This window comes from Mauremys reevesii, unplaced genomic scaffold (genome assembly GCF_016161935.1).
Source record: "Mauremys reevesii isolate NIE-2019 unplaced genomic scaffold, ASM1616193v1 Contig63, whole genome shotgun sequence".
Taxonomy (NCBI): Eukaryota; Metazoa; Chordata; order Testudines; family Geoemydidae; genus Mauremys; species Mauremys reevesii.
The window spans coordinates 234307-253180 of NW_024100877.1; the positions used below are offsets into that span (position 1 = coordinate 234307).

Genomic DNA, 18874 nt, shown 5'->3' on the forward strand with positions numbered 1-18874 from the left:
TGATGTCACTCAACACTTTATAAAGTTTTTCCATATGGCAAGAACACTTTGTTCTAAGCTAAGTACCCAGACCAGTTTGTGGCGAAATACAGGTACCAAAATGGAGTTCAGTGTCATGTGGTCTGATCACATGCCCATGCATGCCCTGCTGAGTCACAGCAGCCATTACTCAGAGGCTCACTGAAACGTTCACTGGAAGGTGAAGCTCTTCCATGGTCAATTATCTTTGTTGATGAGCCATCAGCACTGTCTAGCGTCTTCATTTTTGTACCTGAGACCATTGCTCCTTGTTATGTCATCTGCCACCACTGAGAACCACGATCTTGAGTGGATCATTATCTTGGATGAAACTTGAACAAGTTGCTCCTCTGAATGCTGACAGGCAAGAAGAATTGGGATTGTCACAGTAACATTGGGATATATGGTCACTTTATACTAGGTCCTTTTATGTCCTGGGGAGGAATCTCGCAATACTCCCACTTTTCGAGCTGGGAACAACATCCCACCTATGAAACTTTGGAAACTAAAGTGCTCAGCAGTGTCCTTGTTTCAGGGCCAAGCTGTGGAGTTGACTTTTGCATTAAAACTGCTTTCTCCCAGCCAGATTGTCTAAGATGAGTCTCCCATGGCCATTGCTCCATTGCTTGTCGGTTAGACCAATTCAGCCTCTATGGTTTGCAAACGCCGCCGGTGATTGTGCTGAAACTCCCGTTGACCCCATGACACTCCAACACTCCCTCCGAAATCCACTACCTACCCCTCACTGTCACCCCCGAGCACCCCCACATTTGCCACAGACACCAAGGTGCTGGAGTCACGGGGCTTCCCAGAAGCAGCTGTCACAGGAGGCTGTGGTAAGAGGCCATTTATAGACAAATGTCAAAGTTGTTGTTCTGTGGGACACTGATTCGCCCTGATCTTGGGGTCTCAGAGTATCTGAGCACCTTGAATGTATTCATCCTCCCGCCACTGCTGTGAGGCAGGGCAGTGCTACTACCCACCTGTGCAGAGGCTCAGAGACAGCCCATGGCTTGCCCACAGGCACTTAGCAAGGAAATCAAACCCAGATCTATTGAATCTCAGTGCAGTGCCCAGAGAACAGGACCAACCTGCAGACAACGGGGATGGCAAGGAGCCAGTTACAGTGGTTTGATTTGCTGGCCTGTTCTCCCCCTGCCTCAGGGGCTGGGGTGACCTCCGCCCGTTGGTAACAGCTTCCAGGAGCACAGCCCACTCTGGCCAAATCCGTGAAGATAGGGACCACCCCAGAGTGCCCATTTGGGTACTGAGGTAACCTTGCATCACCCTTACATTTCTTATAAAGTCCTTGCATTGACTTACTCTCAGCCTGGGATACTTAAAACAAGATTCCCCTTTGCGGGGTTGCATTTATTCAGTCTTCTCCAAAGCACAAGGTCTCCTACCCTCCAACGTGACCAGTCTCCTTTACTCATGAATACTCTATCATTCTTGTTGCTGGTGTCTGCATTGCTTCAGACTTTCCACTTCCCCTGGGGCTCTGCCTCCTGGCCACGCCAGAGCTGGGCCATGGTAAGAGCTTCTGTGATGTTCTCTGATCAAAATATGACCATATATCTAGAGATCACTTTGGAATCACTGTTATATATTTGATACAAATCTTGTACAACATGTGACATGTAAGATGTCTATGAAAAAGTTATGATTTGCTGGTTATTGTTGTGCTATCTGCATTTTGTATTTGAAGGTTAGCTCTATACTCTCCAGCCCCACTTCCTCCTTTACTCACAAGTCCTCCGCTCCCCCTCCCCGACCTCCTTGCTGAGGTCTGCACTAGTTTAGGCTTGTTGGATCCCCTGCTCCACCTTTTCCCCTGAGGCCCTGCCCTCTGCCCAAACTTCAATCACCTTGACATTTTCTGAGAGAGCAATGCAGCAATGCACAGACAATCCAGGAAGTTTTTGGAGAGTGCTGGGGACAACTTCCTGGTACAAGTGACAGAGGAACCAACCAGGGGCTGTTCTCCCCTCGATCTGCTGCTTACAAACAGGGAAGCATTGGTAGAGGAAGTAGAAGTGGGTGGCAACCTAGGCAGCAGTGACCATAATATGGATGAGTTCAGTATCCTGACAAAAGGAAGAAAGGAGAGTAGCAAAATACGGATCCTGGACTTCAGAAAAGCAGACTTTGACTCCCTTAGGGAAATGATGGGCAGGATCCCCAGGGAAGCTAATATGAGGGGGCAAGGAATCCAGGAGGGCTGACTGTATTTTAAAGAAGCCTTATTGACGGTGCAGGAACAAACCACTGTGAAGTGCAGAAAGGATAGCAAATATGGCAGGCAACTAGTTCTGCTTAACAGTGAAATCTTCAGTGAGCTTAAACTCAAAAAGGAAGCTTACAAGAAGTGGAAATTTGGACAGATGGCTAGGGACGAGTATAAAAATATTGCTAGATAATGCAGAGGTGTAATCAGGAAGGCCAAGGCATCATTGGAGTTGCAGCTAGCAAGGGATGTGAAAGGTAACAAGAAGGGTTTTTACAGGTATGTTAGCAAAAAGGTCAGGGAAAATATGGGACCCTTACTGAATGGGGTAGGCAAGCTAGTGACAGGTGAAGAAATAACTGGGCCACCCATCCCCTGTGGAGTATCTGGGGCACCTCACAGTGGTTCTAGCTCCCTGGGAAGCTTTTATCATAGCCCGGCTCTGGCTTCTGGCCTGGACAGTGGTTGGAGCCTCAGGTAATGAGGAGGAGCAAGTGGTGGGGTCTTGGAGGAAGAGGTGGGGCACAGGAAGGGGCCTTGGAGGAGCAGGGGGTTGGGCCTCAAGGGGGAAGAAGAGTAGAAGGGTTGGGTCACAGATGGGATGGGTCTCTTGCATGTGTCCTGCTTTTACCTTTTGAAAGGGGTTAACCTACAATCATTGGGCTGGGCTGAGATCGGAGAGAGCTGTGCCTCTTTTGGGGAGATGAGGACTGTTTCCACTCCTTGACATTCCTGGGGAAGAATAAACCGAGGGGAGGAGGAGGGAATCTGAGCCTGAGTCTCTTGCCAGGACTCCTGTGTGTTAGATCCTCCCTCACACACGCAGCTCTGCCCTGCCGCTGTGGAAAGTGGGTTCAGCAGGTGCACGGGTGCAGATTCATCAATGGGGAGTGGGGGCTGCGTGAATGGCTCCTCCTGGGACTCAGTCACAAGCCCCTGGCTGAGGGCGTAGGGGAAGGGTGGGTGTTCGTGCCCCTTGAATAGCCCCTGTCCATAGCAGCTGCAGCCCACGTGGATCACGCAGCATCCAGAGCGCTCAGGAAATACCAGAACTGTGACTCCACAACAGCTCTGCAGCTTTTTTTCATGGCCCGTGGATATTTAACCAGAGACAGGACAGTGCCCAGGCAGGTTTAATGGGAAACAACATCCACATCCCTTCTCTTTATTGACAGCATCAACAGGAATTCAGAGGTTGGATCAGCCACCAGTATGGCCCTTTATTAGCCAACATCCCACTGGTCTCCCGGCTCTCCATGAACACAGTCAATTTATAAATGGTGCTGCCTGCCTTGGTCTCCTTTCCCCATGCACTGTCCTCCCTCACCAGTGTTTGGGGGCAGACCCACTCCCATTGTTCCAGGCCTTAGACCCCATCTGACCCTCTCTCTACAGAGTGGAGATCAGTAGCTCATGTTGTCTTGGATTTAAGTGTCCAGGATTCAATAGGTGACCCGTGTCACCAGCACTGGAGCCAGGCGATGAACTGACCCTTCACTTGATGAACACCCTGATTATCCTCGCACGAAGGTGTTTGTTTTTCACGCTGTACACGATTGGGTTCATCAGGGGTGGGACCAGCAGGTAGACGTAGCCCAGGAGAATCTGAAGCAAGTGAGAAGAGCTATTCCCAAATCTGTGTATCACAGACAAGCCAATCTCTGGTATGTAGAAGAGCAGTACGGCGAACAAGTGGGAGACACAGGTATTCAGGGCCCTGAGGCTCTCCGCGTGGGATGTGACACTCAGCACAGTTTTGAGGATCATCACATAAGAGAGAAAGATGAGCAATGAATCCAACCCCACCGTTAAGAGATTACTAGACAAGCCATAGATTCTATTGACTGTGATATCTGAACAAGCCAGCTTCATGACTTCCTGATGTACGCAGAAGGAATGGGAGAGAACATTAGCTCGACAGTATTGGAACCGCTTCAGCAGAAAAGGAAGTGGTAATACTACGACCACCCCTCTTAGCACACACAGCAGTCCCATTTTGGCTAACCTCGGTGGAGTTAAGATGGAAGCATATCTCAGTGGGTTACAGATTGCGATGAAGCGGTCAAAGGCCATCAACAAGAGGAAGGAGGATTCCATTACTTGAAGCAAGTGGATGAAGAACAGCTGGGCAAAACAGGCATCGAGGCTGATCTCCCTAGAGTTAAACAAGAATATGCCCAGTGTCGTCGGCATGGTTGATATTGATATGCCAAGGTCTGTGACAGCCAACATGGAAAGAAAAATGTACATGGGCTCATGAAGGGTTCGATCTGTTTTTATAATAAATAGAATGACTGAATTTCCTAATATTGAAATAATATACATTAAGCAGAAGGGGATAGAGATCCAGCGATGTACGTCTTCCTTTCCAGGTATCCCAGTGAGCAGGAACACTGAAGAGTTGAATTTGGTGTCATTGACAGATGACATAATGTACTGGGCAGGTCTGAGGAGTTTTGAACTTTCCTTCCTGAAAGGGAAAAAAACAGGAGACTAAATGATATTTAAAAAGATACCTTTCTGCTTTCGGTGCACGTCTAGAGACTCCCGGGAGCTGAAGGAAAATCAGCCAAAACATAGTCTTGGATTTACACCAACAACAGGAAGATAGGCATTGCCAGACTGGATCAGACCTACAGTCCATCTAGCCCAGTATCCAGTGACCAGTTCCAGATGCTGCAGAAGAGGGTTGGAAGAAGCCCTGAAATAGACAGCTGTGAGATAACCTGCTCCCAGGGAAAACATCTCCATGACAGCCACTAGTTAGACATATGTAATGGTGTAAATCAGGAAGGTTTAGAGCCCTTCCAAGACTTTTTAAAACAATCCTCACTACTATAATTGGATTTTCTGGTTGCCCATATAAACATCCCGTCCCTCTTTGAATCCTACTAAACTCTTGGCACCCTTGATATCTTGTGGCCGGGAGTTCTGCAGCCTACTTGAACACTGTGTGATTTTGCAATTATGACCTTCCCACAGACACCCTTTCTGGCCCTCCAATTCTGAGTGTGGCCCATTGTATCATGAAATGAGTCTAAACACATGGCCAGTTCATGGTGAAAATGGTTCTGTACCTGTGTGTCCTGGAGTGAAGCTATATATTTATATATATACATAATTTTCTACACTGCCTTGCAGTACATGAGATAAATTCTTATTACCATTTTCTTAATTGAATAGTATTGACTTTAACGGCATCACTACAGCTCTACATGTGTAAATTCAATCAGAACTGGGCTCTATTTACTTTCCCTTACCAGATGCTCCCAGTGATACACTCTGACCCCCAAGAATCCCTCCAAGAGAAGCTGAAGTGCTTCCCTGGTCAAAGTAGACTGACTCCAGAGAGTTTGCTCATCCTATAGGTGTCTCTTCACCCTCCCAGGACCTGCATCCTCGCCCCATGCAGGTCTTTGTCGATATTTGGCAAGTTACAAGGTAACATAGAGAGTTACTTCAGCTGGCCAGGGTAGGGGACGGCATCACAAATGGGTGAATAGTGCAAACCTAGTGTTTGTACTAATATCCAGTTGAGTGTGCAATTTACTTGAGCAATGCTCCTGTAAGAGGTGATGGGCCCAAGTTACATTCAACCACTATTACACTCCCCTTTCCTATACCTCAGCTCGACTCTTTGCTGAAACACACAGCAGAGCAGGGCTGTTTTTAAGCATAAGCAGCACTGGAAAATTTGGGGCACCCCTGGGTCTTAGTGTCCACATTTCTGCCTCTTCCTATCCCTGTTCTGACCCTTCCTGCAGACTCCCACCACATCTGCAGCCTGGTGAGTCTTCCTCTGGACAGGATCTAGTACCTAAAAGAAAAAAAGCCTCCAGCCTGCCAGACCTACTAGCACAACACTGAAACAGTTAAAGAGCCCTTCAAGGGGTAATGAAGCCATTTAACAGGCATTTGCCATAGACTGTCTGGTTCTGAGTTTACTGACAAAACCAGTGGTGCGTTACTGTAGTATTTACTCAGAACATATTAGTCTACAGGACCTTAGTTTAAAATTTGCGTTAAAAATATTTCATTAGTGTGTTCTTGAAGATTATATAATCAGATCTCTCAAAAATCCTTGCATAGATTTTTAGATGCACAATCTGAGGATTCATCTTTAGCCTTAAATGCTTGAATCTTCAGACATACAGTTTTTTCAATAAATCCTTCAAAAGACCCACCTTATCTAAAATGCACGTGAGCCTGGGCTGCTGTTGGGCATAGGGGTACCAGTTTAACAATACTGCATAGAGCCCCATAAATCCTAAGGACGGCCCTGCACCAACGGTTCTGTTCTCCCAGCAATTTTTGCAAAAACTTGCACAAGTCTTCAAGAGTGATTGAATGCATGACCAGGAATGTAAGCGTTAGAAACTGCTTCTTGTCTGTTACTAAGAGACAGTATCATACAACTATTCACTGAAAATGATTTCATAGCATAAACCCTTTGCCAACAGTATGTGGAGTGCTTCTGAGATATTTCCAAAGCAAAAGCCATTAAGCAGTAAAGTTACCACTGCTTCTGCCTGTAGAGATGCCAACAACTCTGCTACTGGCTTTCAACATACAGGCATGTCATGAAAGTTTGGTTCATAATATTTGTATTACAATGAAACGGTTCGGCATAACATTTACATATCTGTACTTTGGTACACACATGTCAACCCATCCTTTCCCCTCTGATCTGCTTTCAGAGATGATTTCTCAGGTTACAGTGGAACTTACAATGTGGCATATCTCAGCGGGATTTCTTCAGAACCTGAAAAGATCCCAGCGTCTCACCCTCATTCAGTCACTTGTCAGCAAACCAAAGTCTAGTAGATCCTCTTTCCCTGGGTTAATAGCTGACTGGTTCTCCTCAGGTTCTGTTCTGTCAGTCTGTTGCCTGTATCCGGAGTGGTAACAGCCATTGGGATCAGTATAGAAAATATTCATTCCCTGAGCTCTCACTCTCTACTACATAGTAACTCCAGCACTTGTTATTCAGCTACGATGTGGATTTGCAGAAAGCGGATTTCAAAGTCATATGCATGAGTATTCATGGAAATGGAACTTCATTTCACACAGGAAAGTAATCTGTTGAAATCTCTCTCTCTCTCTCTGACAGTCTAGCTACAGTTTTTATAAAATACTTAGCCCCCGGGAATGGCATTGGGACAGACATGGAGCTGAGCTGCCATAATGTTCAACCCAGTTCTTGGGATGTTTGCTGTAGAGCTACATTGGTTAACTATTGGGAAGTTTATGTTATGGCTGTATTGGGTGAAACCTTCATGGCTCATCTTAGTTTAGTAGCAAGATGCTGGAAAACAAGCAAGAAGGGAAGCAACAGGTCAATAAAGCCATCGCTCAGTCAGCACTTCAGGGAGGTGGAGAGACAACACTGGAGCTACAAGTTGGGAAAAGCCTATTTCTGGGATCCAGCCACATCACACAGCTTGTTTTGGCAGCACTCAGAGGCTTTCCAGAAGTGGAAAAGCTGTGGATGGGAAGCTCTTCAGACTGACAGGCACAGACAGCACCAGGGAAGTCTGAAGGCCCTCGAACTACCTGGGTCCTCGTCAGAGTGGGAGGGTTTGGAGGTCAGAGACATGTACAGACTCTTCTTTGAAAACCCTCTTATTCTCTAATGTTACACATTATTTCTACTGTTCAGATTAAACAGTATTTTGGTTCAAGGAGGCTGACTGGTCACTTGTCTCACCACTGCTCACAGAATCCCAGAGGGAAAGAACCTCAGGTGCCAAACCCACTGCGAACTGCTGGGCAAGCACAATCGACCCACAGAGTGCAGTAGCCCAGGGCCCAGTCTGAGGGTGGGAGGATCGCGGGATTCCACCCCATGAGAGGCAGGGTCTTATGTCTGACATGTGCACTCAGAGACCAGAGAGGGGGCAGAGATCCCGGCAGCACTGTAGCTCTGCGGAGGACCCCTCAGCCAGTCAGGAAATTAACATACGCCCTATCAGACCCATTACTACAGACCACGGCAGCTCTGAATTCCTGTGTTCACAATCAAGCCAGAGAATAAAATAGCTGAAAATGCATTTTCTGATTAAATTTCCAGTATTAAATAAACCTGAGGCAATTTGTGAACTAGTCACTGATATTCTGTGGGGTCTCCTCTCACTCAGCCCCTGGCAGGATTGGACCCATAGCACTCTGCGCTTCTAGAAATGGTACCCCCTGATAAATCCTGACTCGGGGCATTGGGGATTTATAACTCTAAGCTCTCTTTGAAAGTCAGTTTTCCGTAAAGCTTGAATAACGCACTGTGGGGCCCAGGCAGATGTAGGGGAGGGGTTCCCAAGCTACCTAGCGCTGCCTGCCCTCCAGCCCCATCACTGAGTCACACCGACGGCCCAGCTGAGTCCTCTGCCGCTGCACAGAACATCTGCAAATGGAAACAGCTTTCAGCCTTTCCCCTTCACTTTGCATTTTAGAGATAGTGAAACCTGCCAATGTACCCAATTCCTGCTAGACGTGGAGCCGCTGACATGAGAAGGCTTCACTCTAAAGGACAAGGAGTCATCGGAGACACCATTCCTTACCATTAATGGACATAACCTCCATGAATTTATCCAGTTCTCTTTTAAACTCAGTTATAATCCTAGCCTTCACAACCTCCTCAGGCAAGGAGTTCCACAAGTTGACTGCGGAGCTGTGTGAAGAAGAACTTCCTATTTGTTTTAAACCTGTTGCCCATTAATTTCATTTGGTGGCCACCAGTTCTTATAGTTCTTATAGTTCTTATAACAGGCTCTGTTAACTTTCCCTTATCAGATGCTACAGGTGATACACTCTGACTCTCCAAGAATCCCTCCAAGGGAAGCTGAAGTGTTTCCCTGGACAAAGTAGACTGAATCCAGCGAGTCTGATCATCCTACAGGATTCATCCTCACAGGACCTGCATCATCTCCCCATGCAGGTGTTTGTAGATATTTGGCAAGTTACAAGCTAACCCAGAGAGTTACTTCAACTGGGCGGAGGAGGGGACGGCATTACAAATGGGTAAATAGTGCAAAAGCAACATTTGCATTAATATCCAGTTGAGTGTGCAAATTATTTGAGCAATGCTCCTGTAAGAGGTGATGGGTGTAAGTTAACACAATCACTACTACACACTCCTTTCCTATATCTTTGCTGAAACAGAGACCAGCGGTTCTGTTTTGTCAGGAACTTTTGGAAATACTTGCACAAATCTTCAAGAGTGATTGGATGCACAATCCAAAATGTAAGTGTTAGAAACAGCCTCTGATCTTTTACTAAGAGATAGTATCATACAACTATTCACTGAAAATGATTTCATAGCATAAACCCTTTGCAAACAGTATGTGAAATCTGATATACTTTCAAACGCAAAAGCCATTAAGCAGTAAAGTTACCACTGCTCCTTCCTGTAGAGATTTCAACAACTCTGCTGCTGACTTTCAGCATAAAATCATGTCATGAAAGTTTGGTTTGTAATAGCTGTATTACAATTAAAAGTTTTGGCATAACATTTGAACATCTGTTCTTTGGTACACACATGTCAACCCATTCTTTTCCCTCTGGTCTTCTTTCAGAGATGATTTCTCAGGTTACAGTGGGACTTAAAATGTAGCGTATCTCTTTTGGATTTCATCACAACCTGAAAACATCTCAGGGTCTCAGCCCTCATTCAGTCACTTGTCAGCAAACAAAATTTTAGTAGCTCCTCTGTCCCTGGGTTAATAGCTGACTGGTTCTCCTCAGGTTCTGTTCTGTCAGTCTGTAGCCTGTATCCGGAGTGGTAACAGGCATTGGGGTCAGTATAGAAAATATCCATTCCCCAAGCTCTCACTCTCTAGTACATAGTAACCTCAGCACCTGGCATTCAGGCACACTGAGGGTTTGCAGAAAGTGAATTTCAAGGTCAAATGCAACAAAGAGTCCTGTGGCACCTTATAGACTAACAGGATTCTTTTTGTTTTTTACAGAACCAAACTAACATGGCTACCCCTCTGATACTTGAAGGTCAAATGCATGAGTATTCATGGAAATGGAACTTCATTTCACACATGAAAGTCATCTCTCTCTCTCTCTCTTGCTCTCTCTCCCCCTCTGGGTGTCTACGTCCTCTATTCATAAAATCCATAGCACCCAGGAATGGTATTGGGACAGACATGAAGCTGAGCTGCCATAACGAATGTGTATGTTAAACCCAATTATGGGGATGTTTGCTGTATAACTATATTGGGTTAACATTTGGGAGCTTTATGTTATGGCTGTATTGGGTGAAACCAGTCAGAGTAATAGGAGGCTGTTAGAAAACACGCAGTAAGAAAAGCCATCTGTCAGTGAGCATTTCAAGAAGACTGAGGGACACTGGAGCTACAAGCTGGGAAAAACCTATTTCTGGGCTCCAGCCACGTTACACAGCTTTTTCGCCAATGATCGGAGTCTGTCCACAGGTGGTGTAGCTATTGGTGAGAAGCTCTTTGGACTGAAAGGCACAAACACCGCTAGAGATGTCTGAAAGCCCTCTTCCTGCCAGGGTCCCTGTCAGAGTGGGAGTATTTGAGGTCAGAGATGTGTATAGACTGTTGTTTGAAAACCCTCTTATTCTCCCATCTTAGGCTTTTATTCCTACTATTCATATTAACCGTATTTTGGGTCCAGAAGGCTGGGTGGTCACTGGTCTCACTACTAGTCACAGAATCCCAGAGGGAAGAACCGCAGGTGACGAACCCACTCGGACTTGATGGATAAGCACAATCGACCCACAGTGTGCTATAGCCCAGGGTCCAGTCTGAGGGTGGGAAGAAAATGGGATTCCACCCCATGAGAGGGAAAGTTAAGAGGCCTGACATCTGGCACTGGGAGACCAGAGATGGGGCAGAGATGCTGGCAATCCTGTAACTCGGAGTGGTATCAACAGGGCTGACATACTGGAGCTATCAGCTAGTCAGGAAATAGAAATATGCTCTATCGGATCTGTTACCACAGATCAATGCAGCTCTGAATTCCTGCCTTCACAATCGAGCCAGAGAATAAAACCTTTGAAAATTCATTTGCTGGTTAAATTCCCATGACCAAATAGTTCCCAAATTTGGGAACTAGTCACTGATATACAGTGGGGTCTCCTCTACCTAATCTCCTGGCAGTATCAGGTCCGGAACACAAGAAACCTCGAGAAATGGGACCCCTTGAGAAATCTTGACTCAGGGCATCAAGTTTCTAACACTCTGAGCTCGCTTTAAAAGTCACATTTCTGTGTAGCTTGAACATCCCACCGTGGAGCATGGGCAGATGTAGGGGAGGGGTTCCCAAGCTACCTAGCGCTGTCTGCCCTCCAGCCCATCATTGAGTCACCCCAACCGCCCAGCTGAGTCCTCCGCCACTGCACAGAACATCTGCAAATGGAAACAGATCGCAGACTTTCCCCTTCACTGCACATTTTAAAGTTAGTGAAACCTGCCAACATACCCAGTTCCTGCTAGAAGGGAAGCCACTGACACCAGAGGTCTTCACCATAAAGGACAAGGAGTCATTGCAGAGGTTGCACAGGCAGCAGGCAGTATCTGTTCAGACAGGGAGGCAACTGTCTTTATGAAGCCTGTCTGCACATTCCCTTGGGGGCCACTTGGCCATCAGGGGACCTCAGCTGCTTGGCATAATGTGCACTAACTTTAACCCCAACACGGCCAAGGCAAACTGCAGGAGGCCAAATCACAGGGGATGTGTGGTGATCCTACCTCATTGGACTGCAGCCCAGCTCTCCTGCAGGCTCTATTACTGGAGTCTGGGATCGTCATCACTATTTCAATGGTTCTGATTAGTCACATGGCTACCTCGGGGGCATCCAAGTGGTAACGCTGATGCTGTCCCAGCTGTGATCTTGCTGAAATAAAAAAAAAGATAATAATAATATAGGTCCAGATTATTCCCCAACAGCCCCATTTCCTGCATTACAAAGCCCGGGTGCAGGCCAGGGAAGGGAGATTCCACAAGGCTCTGTTGTACAGGGTGGAGAGGCCTGCACAGAGACTGAAGGCTGTTTATACAAGTGGATGGACACAATACGCCAGCCATATGCTGGTGAGGAGGTTTCGACCTTTCCATACCCAGAGTGCAGCCATAGACTCCGTCAGTTCAACATTCATTTACATTATGAGGAAGAGGCAGATGAAAAGCTTCCAATTTCTCTTGGGCATCCAGGCAGCTGCAGCTGGGCAGAATCACGGCAACCGAGCTGTCAGCGAAAAATGATCCATTGTCTATGAAAACTCACCCCAAAAAATGGATGAAAAGGAAACATTTCAATTTGGGTCAACATTTTTGATGGGGTGGGGGGAATCTCTCTGTTTTCCAGCACAGCTCTAGCTCAAACTATGAGCTTCTTTCCCTCATGCGACAGAACCACTCCCCTAAGTGGCAGCTCCAGCCTTCCCATCAGCCTCCCACACTGAGCCTGCCCTGGACATCTGGCAGGGTGTCTATGCCATCTCTGTAGCAGAGGGAAGCCTTGGAAAAGGCTTGTCTACAGCATCCCATCCATCAGGGGAATAATTTAAGCACCTAAAAATGGCCATATTGGAATTATGGTCCATCTAGCCCAGTGTCCTGTCTTCTGACAGGGGGCAGCGCAGATACTTCAGTGGGAATGAACAAAACAGGGCAATTATCGAGTGATACATCCCCTGTTGTCTGCTCCCAGCTTCTGGCAATACAAAATTTAGAGACACCCGGAGAATGGAGCTGCATTCAAAACCATCTTGTCTAATACCTATTGAAGGACCTCTCCTCATCAACTTATCTGATTTTTTTGGACCAGCTATACTTTTGACCTTCACAACATCCCTTGGCAATGAGTTCCAGAGGTTGTCTGAGTGTTGTGTGAAAAAACACTTCCTATAATTTGTGTTAAATCTGCTGCCTTTAACTTCATTTTGTGACCCGTGGTTCTTGTGAAGGGGTAAATAGCACTTCCTTATTCACTTCCTCCACACCACTCATGGTTTTGTAGACCTCCATCATATCGCCCCTTAGTCATCTTTTCCAAGCTGAAATGTCTCAGTTTTATTAACCTCTCCTTATATGGCAGCCGTTCCATACCCCTAATAATTTTTGTGGCCGTTTTCTGAACTTTTTCCAGAGTACACAGTAATCAAGATGTGGGCCTACCTTGGATTTACATAGAGGCAACATGATGTTTCCTTCTTACTCTCTATCCCTTTCTTAATGATTCCCAACATTCTGTTCGCCTTTTTGACTGCTGCAACACATTGAGTGGATGTTTTCAGAGAACTATCATCAGTGACTCCAAGATCTCTTTCTTGAATGGTACCAACTAATTTAAATCCCATCATTTTCTATGTATAGTTGGGATTAAGTTTTCCAATGTGCATTTCTTTTCACTTATCAACACTGAATTTCATCTGCCATTTTCTTGCCCCGTCACCCAGTTTTGTGATATCTCTTTGTAACTCTTCGTAATCTGCTTTGGACTTAAGTATACTGAGTAGTTTTGTCTCATCAGCAAATATTGCCACCTCACGGTTTACCTATTTTTCCAGATCATTTATTAATATGTTGAACAGCACTGATCCCAGTACACATCTCTGTGGGACAACACTACTTACCTCTCTCGCTTCTAAAAACTGTAAAAGCAACAAAGAGTCTTGTGGCACCTTATAGACTAACAGATGTTTTGGAGCATGAGCTTTCGTGGGTGAATACATGCATCCGACGAAGTGGGTATTCACCCACAAAAGCTCATGCTCCAAAATGTCTGTTAGTCTATAAGGTGCCACAAGACTCTTTGCTCCTTTCACAGATCCAGACTAACACGGCTACCCCTCTGATTCTAAAAACTGATCATTTATTCCTACCCTTTGTTTCTTATCTTTTAACCAGTTACCAATCCTTCTTATCCCATGATTGCTTACTTTGCTTAAGAGCCTTTGGTTAGGGACCTTGTCAAAAGCTTTCTGAAAGTTCAGATAAACTATATCCAATGGATCACCCTTGCCCACGTTTATTGGCCCCCAAAGGAATTCTAATATATTGGTGATTCATGATTTCCCTTTGGCAAGCGATGTTGAATCATGCCCAAAAAAGTGTGTTCATCTATGTATCTGAAAACTTTGTTCTTTACTATAGTTTTAACCAATTTGCCTGGTATTGAAGTTTGGCTTACTGGCCTGTATTGCCAGGATCACAACTAAAGCCTTTTTTAAAAAATCAGCATCTCATTAGCTATCTGCCAGTCATCTGACAAAGAGGCTGATTTCAGTGATAATTTACATATCACAGTTAGTAGCTCTGCAATTTCACATTTGAGTTTCTTCAGAAATCTTGGGTGATACCATCTGGACCTAGTGACTTTTTACTTTATAATTTATCTATTTGTTCCTAAACCTCCTCTACTGACACCTGAATGTGGGAGAGTTCTTCAGATCTGTCACCTAAAAAGAATGGCTCAGGTGTGGGAATCTCCCTCACATCCTCTGCAGTGAGGATCAATGCAAAGAATTCATTTAGCTTCTGTGCAACAGCCTCATTTTCCTTGAGTGCTGCTTTAGCTCCTCAGTCGTCAGTGCCCCACTGATTGTTTGCAGGCTTCCTGCTTCTGATGTACTTTGAAAAATAATTGCTTTTATTTTTTGTGACTTTTGCTAGTTGCCCTTTAGATCTCTTCAACTAGGTACGCAGTATCGCCCAGCGCGGTTCAACAAGTATGAGTCACCCCCCACAAAGAAAGCAATGAGATTGGATTAAAATAATGAGATTTAAAAATACACTAATGTGGGGTTTGTTTTCATGTGCCTTTGGTTTCTGAGCCTTTGTGGTGCATGTGGTACAGAGATTCTAGCTTTTCTGAAAGTCACTTTTTAAAATAAACTCTTTTAAGAAAATGAAAACCTGAGATTCCTCCGCAGTCTCTGGATCCCAGAAGTTGGGGCTTTAAGAAAGACAGGAAATAGTGCGAATCTCCCAATAAAATCTCAGGAGCTGGTGCTGCTGGCTGTCTCTCAAGCTGAGCACCCACAAACGAAGGCATTGAGGGTTACTTAGTGGGCGTTTCTGGTCACACAGTCCATCAGTGGCGGAGACGCTGTGTCCCTCTGCATTGGGGTACAGAGCCCTGGGTTGTAAGGACCAAGGTTACCCACAGACAACCGGACATAACAGTGATGGGTGCGAAGATGCACTGGGTACCTGATGAACGGCTCAGGAGGTCTCCTCTTTTCTCAGATATGAGGCATGCACACACTGGGTAAGCAGGGCTATGCATATTCTTAATAGAAAGGGGCTTGTCCCAAGCCCAGCTTCAAATGGCTGCTGCTAACTCTCTTGGACCCAAACAACCCCCACCCAGATCCAGCTATCCCCAAACTTGTTAATGATGGAAATTTGGATGCAGGGTGTGAGGTCTATCTCCAGTGCTAGAGTGGCTCTCACTGCTCATGGAGTGGGTGGAGGGTCAGGATCAGACTCAGAGGCAGCCCAGCAGGGCTCTGTTCAGCCAGGCAACGATCTCCAGATCCTTTGCTCTCCGAAGGCACGTCCCAATTCCCCCTCTTGGTGCTGAGCTGCAGGAGGGGCCCAGAACTCCCTCATCAAAGGGGGCTGTGCCAATGACAGGCCTCATCACCAAGGGGTGTTGGGAAGAGTTCAGGTTCTCCACCCTGTGCCCCAAATCGTCCTTATGAGGCACACAGAGCTGAAATTTTGCTTGGTCTACACTAGGAGGTTATGTCGAATTTAGCAGCGTTAAATCTCTGACATGCATCAAACCAAACACACTGCTTCAGGTAGAATAAGCAAACAGATTTATTAACTACAAAAGATAGATTTTAAGTGATTATAAGTCAAAACACAAGAAGTCAGATTTGGTCAGATGAAATAAAAGCAAAACACGTTCTAAGCTGATTTTAACACTTTGAATGTCCTTACAAACTTAGAGGCTTCTCACCGCAGGCTGGCTGGTTGCTCCTCAGCCAGGCTCTCCCCTTTGTTCCTGTGAAGCTGGGCTGGGTTTGTCCCATCCATGCCCTGATGAGGTGTGAACTGCCCCTCTGCTCTTGGGGATTGTTTTTCTGGGCTTGCTTTAATCCATGATGATACATTTTCATCTTCATAACTATATACATGAAATTACAACCTATAACATTATTATAACATTACTGTAACAACAGTTACCATAACATCACTATAACAGCAATGCTCTGTGCATCAAGAGCCTTCTGAAGACACTTTACATGACAAGCTTTGCACTGGATACAACACAATCATACTATAAGGATGAACATGGAGGTGCAGGGGGGTCCCCTGAGGCACAGAGTGTCACAACCTTCACTTGATGAACAGCCGGATTATCCTTGAACGAAGGTGTTTGCTTTTCACGCTGTACACTATTGGGTTCATCAGAGGCGGGACCAGCAGGTAGACATAGCCCAGGAGAATCTGAAGGAAGTGAGAAGAGCTGTTCCCAAATCTATGTATCACAGACAAGCCGATCTCTGGTATGTAGAAGAGCAGGACGGCGCAGAGATGGGAGATGCAGGTGTTCAGAGCCTTGAGTCTCTCCGCATGGGATGCGACACTCAGCACAGTTTTGAGAATCATCACATAAGAGAGAAAGATGAGCAATGAGTCCAAACCCACCATTAAGAGTTTAATAGACAAGCCATAGATGCTGTTGACTGTGATGTCTGAACAAGCCATCTTCATGACCTCCTGGTGCAGGCAGTAGGAATGGGAGAGGACATTGGATCGACAGTATCGGAACCGTTTCAGGAGAAATGGAAATGGGATGTGAAGGGCCACTGATCTTAGCACAAAGAAAAGTCCCATTCTGGCTATTCTCGGTGGGGTTAAAATGGAAGCATATCTCAGTGGGTTAGAGATCGCGACAAAGCGGTCAAAGGCCATCAACAAGAGAATAGAGGATTCAGTGTATGAAAGCGAGTGGATGAAGAACAGCTGGGCAAAACAGGCATCATGGCTGATCTCTCTAGAGTTAAATAATAATAGCCGCAATGTCGTCGGCATGGTGGATATCAATAAGCCAAGGTCTGTGACGGCCAACATGGAAAGGAAGATGTACATGGGCTCATGGAGGCTTGGATCTGTTTTTATCATGAACAGAATGACTGAATTTCCTACTATCGAAATGACATACATGAAGCAGAAGGGGACAGAAATCCAGAGATGGATGTCTTCCTGCCCGGGTGTCCCGGTGAGAAGGAACACTGCAGAGTTGAATTTGGTGTCATTGACAGCTGACATAATGTACTGGGCATGTCTGAGGAGATTTGAACTTTCCTTCCTGAAAGGAAAAAGAACAGGATACTACATGATATTTAGTGAGACATCATTCTGCCCTCAGTGCAAGTCTAGAGACTCCCAGGAGCTCAAGGAAGATAAGCAAAACCAAAGTCTCGGGTTTAAGAACATAAGAATGGTCATATTGGGTCAGACGAAAGGTCCATCCAGCCCAGTATCCTGTCTCCTGACAGTGGCCAAAGCCAGGTGCCCCAGAGGGAGTGAACCTAACAGGTAATCATCAAGTGATCTCTCTCCTGCCATCCATCTCCACCCTCTGACAAACAGACGCTAGGGACACCATTCCTTACCCATCCTGGCTAATGGCCATTAATGGACATAACCTCCATGAATTTATCCAGTTCTCTTTTAAACTCAGTTATAATCCTAGCCTTCACAACCTCCTCAGGCAAGGAGTTCCACAAGTTGACTGCGGAGCTGTGTGAAGAAGAACTTCCTATTTGTTTTAAACCTGTTGCCCATTAATTTCATTTGGTGGCCCCCAGTTCTTATAGTATGGGAAAAGTAAATAATTTTTCCATATTCACTTTCTCCACATCACTCATGATTTTATATACCTTTATCATATCCCTCCTTAGTCTCCTCTTTTCCAAGTTGAAAAGTCCTAGCCTCTTTAATCTCTCCTCATATGGGACCCAATCCAAACCTCTAATCATTTTAGTTGCCCTTCTCTGAACCTTTTCTAATGCCAGTATATCTTTTTTGAGATGAGGGGACAACATCTGTATACAATATTCAAGATGTGGGTGTACCATGGATTAATATAAGGGCAATAAGACATTCTCCATCTTATTTTCTATCCCCCTTTTAATGATTCCTAACTATCCACGATGACTCCAAGTTCTCTTTCCTGATTAGTTGTCGCTAAATTAGCCCCCATCATATTGTATGTATAGTTGGGGTTATTTTTCCCAATGTGTATTGCTTTACATTTAGCCACGTTAAATTCCATTTGCCATTTTGTTGCCCAATCACTTCGTTTTGTGAGATCTTTTTGAAGTTCTTCACTGTCTGCTTTGGTCTTAACTATCTTGAATAGTTTAGTATCTTCTGCAAACTTTTCCACCTCACTGTTTACCCCTTTCTCCAGATCATTTATGAGTAAGTTGAATAGGATTGGTCCTAGGACTGACCCCTGGGGAACATCACTAGGTACCCTTCTCCATTCTGATTAATTACCATTTATTCCTATCCTTTGTTTCCGGTCTTTTAACCAGTTCTCAGTCCATGAAAGGTTTGTCCCTCTTATCCCATAACAACTTACTTTACGTAAGAGCCTTTGGTGAGGGACCTTGTAAAAGGCTTTCTGGAAAT

General features: G+C 45.5%; 2 protein-coding genes across 2 annotated transcripts; both read right to left on the reverse strand.

Annotated features, from left to right (window-relative positions):
- Positions 1 to 3739: 3739 nt before the first annotated feature.
- On the reverse strand, positions 3740 to 4675 carry LOC120394534 (olfactory receptor 51G2-like). Its single transcript, XM_039518750.1, has one exon. The coding sequence runs from the start codon at positions 4673 to 4675 to the stop codon at positions 3740 to 3742; it is 936 nt and encodes a 311-aa protein (XP_039374684.1).
- An 11892-nt stretch (positions 4676 to 16567) lies between these two features.
- LOC120394531 (olfactory receptor 51G2-like) lies at positions 16568 to 17503 on the reverse strand. The gene has a single exon (XM_039518748.1). It carries the CDS (start codon positions 17501 to 17503, stop codon positions 16568 to 16570), a length of 936 nt encoding a protein of 311 aa, XP_039374682.1.
- Between the last annotated feature and the right edge of the window lie 1371 nt (positions 17504 to 18874).